Source organism: Rhamphochromis sp. 'chilingali', assembly GCF_963969265.1.
Source record: "Rhamphochromis sp. 'chilingali' genome assembly, chromosome: 8".
NCBI classification, from domain to species: domain Eukaryota; kingdom Metazoa; phylum Chordata; class Actinopteri; order Cichliformes; family Cichlidae; genus Rhamphochromis; species Rhamphochromis sp. 'chilingali'.
This window is the reverse complement of record NC_137935.1, coordinates 26,353,125-26,362,538: the sequence shown is the minus strand read 5'-3', so window position 1 is coordinate 26,362,538 and position 9,414 is coordinate 26,353,125. Positions and strand designations below refer to the sequence as shown.

At 41.4% G+C, this 9,414-nt stretch overlaps 1 protein-coding gene across 1 annotated transcript; it reads left to right on the top strand.

Annotated features, from left to right (window-relative positions):
- Positions 1–657: 657 nt before the first annotated feature.
- On the top strand, positions 658–7,523 carry LOC308401753 (uncharacterized protein). The gene is made up of 7 exons (XM_080890133.1): positions 658–1,026; positions 1,877–2,006; positions 4,868–4,961; positions 5,196–5,326; positions 5,502–5,644; positions 6,218–6,415; positions 7,293–7,523. The coding sequence occupies exons 1-7, from the start codon at positions 1,016–1,018 to the stop codon at positions 7,408–7,410; spliced, it is 825 nt and encodes a 274-aa protein (XP_080746259.1). The 5' UTR covers positions 658–1,015; the 3' UTR covers positions 7,411–7,523.
- Positions 7,524–9,414: the final 1,891 nt, after the last annotated feature.

Below are 9,414 nucleotides of genomic sequence, written 5' to 3'. Positions count from 1 at the left end.
TGCTGTGCAGTTCCTAGTGTTTTCACTTAACTGTGAGAAGTGAGATTCACTATTAAATGTTAAACTCAATAAGCTAAACTATGGAGAAACAATAAGGTTTAAGAAGGTATTCTTAATCTAAACGTCTTAAACGAGCAGCGATGATATCTGCTCCATATACCTTCATTGTGTGCTCCTCTCTTACCTCTTCTGCCCCATAGTGTACAGAAACTACAAGAAAATACAAAGACTTTTCTCTAGCTGCTGTCTATTTGGACAGCTGCTGGTTAAATATTTGCAGTAATTTGTTTTTAAGAATTTCCGTTTTATTGTTTGGTCTGGCTTTATAGATTTATTCCACTGATGTGTGCCAGCAGCAGGAGAGATAATCATGTTTGTGGCTACAGTTTAACTCACAAAATGCAATGCATGGTCAGCCTTCCAAAAGGTTTACAATACCGAGTGAACATTAACAGTAATTTACACACATATGTAAACTGCCTTAGAGTTGACACACTTTGTAAATAGTTATATGTCGAGGTATTGCTTGGGCAGGCATTTGCTCGAGAAAACGAGAGGAGGAGACTCTGTGGCAAAGAAAGACGAAAGAAAGAAAGAACTAGAGATCACTAGGTCACATTTTTCTGACAAAAACTTGCGTTTCAGCAGGCTCATTTGTGATTTTGTCACTTTTGAAAAGCCTTCGTTATACTAGCTGTCACAATCCATTTGAACTTTGAATAACAGCTTCACGAGCGCGTGGTGCGGCCCTCACGCGCACTCTGCTCTAATTTCTACCTGTCCTGAGTGATAAGCCTGAGCAGCGCCCTTGGCAGCTCCGGCTCTGGGCCCACACTGCTGTCAGTCTCTCTCTGCAGAGCCACAGCCGGCCAGCAGGACGGTCAACTCTCGCTGGGTGAATCCTAACAAACACGGCGGGCTCCATGGGTAACAGCCACGGGGCTGCAGGGCTACAGCGAGCCGTCCGCAATGTGCTAAAGAAGGCCGGTAAAATTCATCACAAGGCTCTTGGGACATGTCAGAAAGGTAAGGCGAATCAGCTATGTCTGCATGACAGACACCAGCTTCACTCTGTGACGCCCGTCAATGTAGCTTTTTCATCCAGTGCACCTTGTGCGATGTGAAATAATTTGCCCATTAATTAAGGTTTTCTACCTAAATAGGGAGAAACCTTCATTAATGCCATTGCTAACACTTGGCTTTAGCCCTCAGTGACATAGCCAAATGGCTACAATGAAATGTGGAAGCGTGTTTCTTCTGAAAAAATAAAATATAATAACAATAAAATTAAAAAAGTCGTTGAAATTTAGACTGAAGTCAGTAACTCGAAAATTTGAGATAATATCCTTAACAGTCGTCTTACCTCTGCCTGGCATTTCATTTAGTTCATCACAGTAATAGTCGGTTTATTTGCTCTCTATATTTTTTATTGGACCTCGAATATGTACGAAAAAAAACGAAGCCAGTTTAGCTTAAAACGTAGGTATAACATTTAAAAATCCTTTAATTTATATATATTTAATTAAATATAAATAAATAAATATTGTATCATCTACGCAGTTCTTTTGTATGATAACTATTTAGCACACCGCCACAGGGCATGCAGTATCAATTATAGAGGGTCCAGCTACCCCCTGCCGACACAGATTATGATAACCTAATAGCACCTGCTCAGGTGTCCTCTGGAGCTATGGCAACGGGTCCTAATCTGCATTGTCGGGCCCAGTTCAGTGTAACCCTAACCACTCGGTCGGTGGTCAGGGTTTTAGCACACACCAGGGATTACATTACCAAAGAACAGCTCCACTTCAAACAGGGATGGAAGATGGGATAATTATTGTCTCTCTTTTTATTTTTTTTCTCCCCCTTTTCTCAGCTCTTCAGGTGTGAACACACTCACTGGCAGTTTCCCCAAATCCCACTCATCCCATGGCTCTGAATTCAGGGTTACAGGCACACCTCTGTCTGTGGACCAAAGTCCTGACTCTGGACTAGTATCTACACCCGTAAGTGACACGCACACACTGGATAAACCTGTGATTACCCTTCCCTCACAAATTCTCCTTTGCCTCCTCCTTCCTTCATCTTAAACAGCCTTCATCCCGTCTCCCTCTCTCTTTTAGCCATCTCTGAGCTGAATAATATTCTCAGTCTGTTCTCTGCACTCGCTCTTTTACCCTCGAGCCACTGGCCTCTCGCCTAGACTACTGTGCAGAGTGTTTTCTCACTCACTCTCTTACTCTCGCTGATATGTGATTTAAGAAAGATTGGGGGGGGGGAAATCACTCCTCACCTAATCCTTCTTATGTTCCATGCAGAGTTCTCCCACTTGGGCTGAAAAAAAAAGAAACCCCTCTGTATGTCATGTCTTAAACAACTTCAAAGTGTTTTGCTTAAAATCCTGCAGCAAAATAGCATCTCTAAATAATTATTTGCAAAAGAAAAAGGCCTTCTGGTTGGAGCTGCGTGCATGACTGACTAATGCTCCTGTTTTAGTAGAGACAGGGATGCTTTTTTTTTAAAATTATTAATGTATTTAGATGTTGTCAGATATTGTGATATAAAGACTGTATAAGGGAATGAATCATACGCACTTCCCATTTAGATTACATCCATTATTGTCTCCCACACTGTTCAGAAACCTTTAAGAAAACATTTACACTGGAGAGTCTGGAAAAGGAGGAGCAACAGTTAGCTGGATTTGGGTCATTCCTGTGTCTAGATTACCAGGCGGAGGGAGTGGAGAGTTACACAGTAAGAGTGAACAGGATGAGTATAAAAGGGTTGATAAGGTCAAGGCTGCTGCATCCCAAAAACAGTCAACATAGGATCATAACTTTTCATTTGATATGATAAATATTTGCATAAATATCCCAAGATGACTTTTAAATAGTCTTCATTTGAGGAAAAAAATGCATAAATGGAAAATATTTTAATGTTTATCATTAGAAGATGAAAGGAGATTCACAAACTCACTAATGAAACTATGAGCAACAGCTGCTATTTGATTTTATACAGTTGATGTGATACACAGCCCTGTAGACGGGGGGTAGGGCTAAACTGGGGAAAGAATGCATGCGCTGATACGTAAAGAGAGGAAAGAGAAGGATGATGTCAGCAAGACAAGGTGTCATTACAGGATAATAAAACTGTAGCGGCTCTTGTCGACCTTCACAGGTAGCAGTATTGGTTAATAGTCTTATAAATGAGCCACTGATTTTAGCTTCATGCTCTCTGTATGCTCGGGGAATAAAGTTTATGTTGGACTAATGGGCAACCATGGTAGATTAAACTTAATTGTGTCTCCTGTTCTTCTAAACGATTCCCATGTATCGCTCTCTTTTTGCCCATTGACATGTCAGTTATTTGACTGTCCTGATCTTGAAGCTGAAATTAATTTGACTATCAATTAGGGGAATGTGATTAAACTTGGGGGGAGAATATGGCTCATAACTGGTGTCATTTGCACAACACACCTCACTGAAAGGTGTCTGCAGATTTGTGACTGCATATGTGTCACAGATGATATCATAGCTTTGAAACTTGGCAGAATGGTGCATTCACGAATGGCACTTATTTACGTATTTAATCAAGGAAGGAAATCTACACTCGCTGGCCACTTCATGCATTACACCAGGGGTGGGGGAACTCCAGGCCTCAAGGGCCGGTGTCCTGCAGGTTTTAGATGTGTCCTTGATCCAACACAGCTGATTCAAATGGCTAAATTACCTCCTCAACATGTCTTGAAGTTCTCCAGAGGCCTGGTAATGAACTAATCATTTGATTCAGGTGTGTTGACCCAGGGTGAGATCTAAAACCTGCAGGACACCAGCCCTTGAGGCCTGGAGTTCCCCACACCCGCGTTACACCCTGCTCGTACCAGGTTGGACTTTTCCCTTCGTGGCGCAGATTCAACAAGGTGCTGGAAACACTCCTCAGAGAATTTGGTACATATTGACCAAATTTTCTGAGAGTTTCTGCAGATTTGTCGGCCGCGTATCCATGATGAGAATCTCCCATTCTATCATAGCCCAGTGGTGCTCTATTGGAGTGAGATGTGGAGATTATGGAGGCCATGTGAGTACAGTGAGCAGCCATCAGAAGATTGGTACACAATGGTTACAAAGGCATGGTCAACAACAATGGTCAGGTAGGTTGTGATGTTTAAATGATGCTCAGTTTAAGGGGCCTAAAGTGTGCTAATAAAGTATTTCCCACATTACACCACCAGCAACAGGAGCCTGAGTTGTTGATACAATGCATGATGGTTCCATGCTTCTACATCATTCACACCAAATTGTGGTTCTATGATCTTGACGTTGAAGCAGAAATTAAGACTTGTCAGGCAACATTTTGACAATCTGCTGCTGTCCAGTTTTGGTGAACCCATGTCAACATCAGTATCTGCCTCAGTTTCAGTTTCAGTATTTTGGCTTTAAAAAGTGGTTATTTGAGTTACTGTTGCCTTTCTATCAGCTCAAAGCAGCCTGGCTATTCTCTTCTTAATTCTGAAATCAGCAAGGCAAAGAAATGGTGCTAACTGGATATGTATTAATTATCAGTTCATTCTCTGTAAACTAGAGATGGTTGTGTTGAAAATCCCAGAGCAGCCCATTTGGTACCAACAACTATGCCACTTTTAAAGTCAAATAAATCACCTTTCTTTGTAATTCTGATGCTCTGTTTGAACTTCTGCAGGTTGTCTCGACCATTTCTACATAACTAAATGCTGCCATGTGATTGGCTGATTAGCTATTTGCATTAACAAGCAGATGAACAGGTGTACCTAATGAAGTGGTCAGATAGTAACACATTTCTTGTGTATCTCGTCTGTCACCCTGTTCTCCTCTTCATCTTTTCTCATCAGCTTCCATCAAGTCGGTTCCAGTTTGCATTGTGGCATGGCCTGGAGCAGTGTGATGTCACAGGTGACCAGCTGACGTGCCCCAGGGTTAGAGAAGGTGTGTGGCTGATGTGAGAAAACCACCTCTGTAACCTAACCAGAGCAATAGAAAAGAAATTGTAGTTTTCTAGCTCATGAACCGTTTTAGAAAACCTCTAAAGAAGCTGTGTCGCTGCCATTTTTGTGTTGCTTTCATTACTTTCAAGTCTCTTAATTTAGCTTCTTCACCAGATGAATAATAATGTGAAGATTGTTAAAGACTTTTAAAAATTTTTTTACATTATAATCAAAGGGCCATCAGAAGATGAGTTACATCTAAAAGAGAGGGGTGGCATCTGTTTGGAGAAAGGGAGGAGCAGGAGAAGAGAGGAACAAGGACAGAGATGGGAGGAGAGGCTTCAAGAGAACTGGGAAAACTGTCTGGTAAGCTAGCATGCAGGATATGTGTGGGTGTGTGATGTTAAAGATGTCATATATAGCACAGAAGAGCAAAGACATAGCTGCGGAAAGGAAAGAAGTGAAGGTGCAAACTGAGAAGAAGAGGAGGAGAGGGCAACAAAGATTGCTTCTGACACCTCTACCACCTGTCTCTTCTCAGGAGTTAAATTTGTCCTATCAGGACTTGGGTGATCCCTTCCAGCAAGAAAATTTCCTCCGAATCCTCCGCCGGTTGATCCGAGTGGAGAAACTTCAACTGATTGACAACTCCCTCACCAGCCTGAGTTCTGTACGTCTGCCAAGGTATGAAATGACACCCAAGGTGCAGCACAACGCCCTCATCTGGAACAGCTCCCTGGAGGAACTATGAATATTACATACTGTGAAATTCCAAATGGTTACACACACACACACACACATATATATATATATATATATATGTATATATATATATACATATATGATAGACTGAAATTAATCTGACTGACATTACTACAGCATTCATTATAGCTTTATTAAATCCATTTAGCTGTTAAAAATGAAGACAAATGTCCTGTCAAACAATATTATATTCTATAATTAATCATCATTGTTTTTATAACGTTGGCCACGTGGGTTTAGTGTTGAAGTCAGCTTCTGAAACTCACATTGCACTTTTTAAAATTATGTTATTTAAAGATAGTAGCTCAGTGCTTTTGAACAAATAAGTGAAGGTTATGTAATATTTCTTCTGTTCAGCCTGTGATGGGACTGTTTGTGTGCTAATTAGTGTTTTCTTACCTTTTTTCTTTTGTTTCTTTCTGAGTATGCTTGTCTGTGCTGTACTGTTTGGCACGAAACAAAAAGTTAAGCAGTATTTGTGTTTGCCATGAGCAGGTGCAGAGTGTTAAACCTGCACCGTAACCACCTGGTGTGTCTGCGTCAGCTGCCAAAGCTCCCCGCAGTGGAGCACCTTTGTCTGTCTGAGAACGCCATTGGTTCCCTGGGGGGACTGGGAGCTCTGGGGAACAGCCCACTCCGTTCCCTGAACCTGACCCGCAACCCAGTGACCTTCACTCAGGACTACCGTGCACGGTAATCAGACTGTACCAGAGGCTGAACTCAGTTCTGCTTAGTATTAATTAAACCACTACTGGTTACAAATAGAGTGTGAATATGTGAAATAGGCAAAGTAAAAACACCAACATTTATCACGTTTTGATCATTTTGTCCCATTTCAGCCCCCGCCTATCCAAACATCCACTCACTTCCACAAACAAATCACTCCCTGTTGTAGTCCCTTTAACTGAGTGCATTGCTGCCAGTTCCTCTATAATCGCCAACATTTATGTTGTCCCAGTGGCTGTGTTGGACATCACAGCTCTCGTATTAAGCCCAGCAGGAAAAAGCTCAGACTGAAGCTCCAGATTTCCCACAACTTCCTCAATTCATGTTGTTTACCTTAATACAGTAGAGTCTACCAAAGTCTTTATGAACTCCCCATCAGAGAATGACTTAGTGGGGGGTCAATCTTGGTCTTGACTGGTCCATCCCTGGATAAAAGATTCAGATGTCTGTTCCCGCTCTTCATCTGTCACATTCTTGTTCAGTTTCGTAATGAAGTTCAAAATGCAGTCCCTAACACTGTAATGCCAAGTTTATTGTTTAAAAAAACAAAACAAAAAAACTGCAGTTTCAAAATAAAAGCATCAGTTGTATTGGGATTTTGCAAAAAAACATTAAGTTGGTCTCTAACGGGGAGTTATTCAAAGAGTGTTTGGTGACTGAAGTGGGACAAACTGTGTGATGTGTACTTTTTTATGTGTGCATCCTAATTTCCCATCGACCTGGAGACAACCAAAGGGCCGGATATTTCCTGTAGGCCATACAATGCCCAGGTCTGCTCTAGAGGATAATGTCTGTGTATCTATAAACTAATTTATACTCATTTTCTGTCTCTCTTCATATTCAGTGTTTTCTCCTGTTTGCCAAATCTCGAGGTCCTGGATGGAATCCCCAAGCTGCCAGAAGACTTGCTGCCCCCCAGTTTACTGCTCCCAGAAACCAGCAGGATGTGTAATATTTTGTGACATTCCTCCGTGGTAGCCTGCACTTTGAAAATGTCAGCTTTCAGAGATCTCCTCTGAGGGAAAGTGGCCAGGTAACATTTAAATGAAGGACTTAATATTTACACAAACTGTCATACTTACTGCTGTTAAGGTCACGGGTTGAGGCATTAAGAAGAATAATCGTAAGGTAATGCTTTTAGTACCAAGTAACAACTACCAGTATATTACTGATATTTTTAAATTTTGATTTATATACAATTTACAGCTATTTTGATAATAAACAGAAAATACCATCAAGACTTTCAAGTGTTTATTTTTTATATTAATTTTTACAGATATACAGACGAGTGATTCTAACAAACTCTGGATTTGAAGGGAAGGAAAGCAAGCTAATCAGACTGCTGCATGACTCATTGCTCGGCATCTCTCAGTGCTTTGCTGAGCCGACACGCTTACACTCCTGCTTCTGCTGCAGCAGAAACATACAGGGGAGGATTTTATTAATATCATTATTATTATTATTATTATTATTATTATTATTATTATCATCCTACTGTCTTAACTATGAAAAAAAGCAATTCTGGGGAACTTTTATTTCTTTTTAAACTGTAGCTGCGACTTTAGATTACACATGTTTGCATGACATGTGTATTATATGAGAGGAGAAACAGGACATCCGCTTTAGAGGCTTATCAAACATTTAGTGTCCAGACTCCCTCGGATAATGGCTTCTTGTGTCCTCAGGCTGACTGGGTAATGACCCAACAAACACACACCCACGTACAACTTGCACACACAAAAAAGTAGATAAAAAGAAATCGGTGGCTTGAAAAGCACTCACACTGACAGGATTTAATACCTGCTAAAAGTATGTGTGCTCTTGACATTGTAAAGCGGTTTGGATAAAAGGGTGAAGTCAATGACACGTGCACTGTTCTAGATAAACGGTGCTGCAGGGGTTACGGCTTAGATATTGATTTATTCATACATCATGGGAGCCTGTTCTCTTGTAATAATGGATTCACTTTCAGTCTGCACCTGCAACATAAACACATTTTGCCATGTGATACTGCAGAACATGATTATGAATACCGCCGCACACGCATCCCGAGCAGCCACCTATGCACATAATGGGAAGCAGCTGCATTCTCTTTGCTCACAGTAATACAGAGAAACAGAAGCTGATATCTCTCTAACAAGCGTACAGCCAGGCACAAGCTACCAGTTACATGCTTCATTGGGGTTTGTTTAAGTGTGGAAGATTGTTTGTGCAATTGTGTGTTATGCGCGCCGAAGTCTCCAGCTGATGAATGAGAGTTCGTTACTGGTGTAAGGAGACAGTGTGATCTGCTCGATGCATCTGTATATGTACTGCAAGCTGGATAAGGGTTAAGAGGAAAAGTTAAGGTATTATCGATAATCTCTGCAGACAGTATTCGATGCCAGGACTTCTTTTGCAGTGTGAGGGTAGAAAAAGAACACATATTGCTTCGAGCTTTAGCTTTATGTAAGTTTTGAACTGGTGTTAAATGGAAGATTTGGTCATTTGTGGCAACTGTGTGGGCATTCGTCTCAAGAATTATTTATGCCTGGTGATTCACCCGTGAAATGACTGAATATAAGGGAATGATGGAGGAGTTGTCATCTCTGCATTGGTTTTTATAAAAATATATGTGTGGACATCTTCCTATGGCCTGTTATTAGCGCAATGATGAGACACCTGTTACCGTTGTACTCCTCCAGCATCCTGCAGTCCCTCCGTGGAGCGGATGGGGTGATGACAGGAAAAGGAAGGGAGGGCACAGCGAGAGGCAGAGGAACAAGTACTGTGATGGAGATGGGAACAGAGAGCGTAAATAGAGACTGAGGGGAGGAGGGTTGATCTGATTGAGACTGTGTGCTAGGGACAAACGTTGTTCATTAGAGATAATTGCCTTTCTCCGTCGACCCCCTCTCGTTTGATTTTCATTTTGTCCTGATTTGCCGGTTCATTTCCCATGTGAGTGAGCTCACATACACATGGCC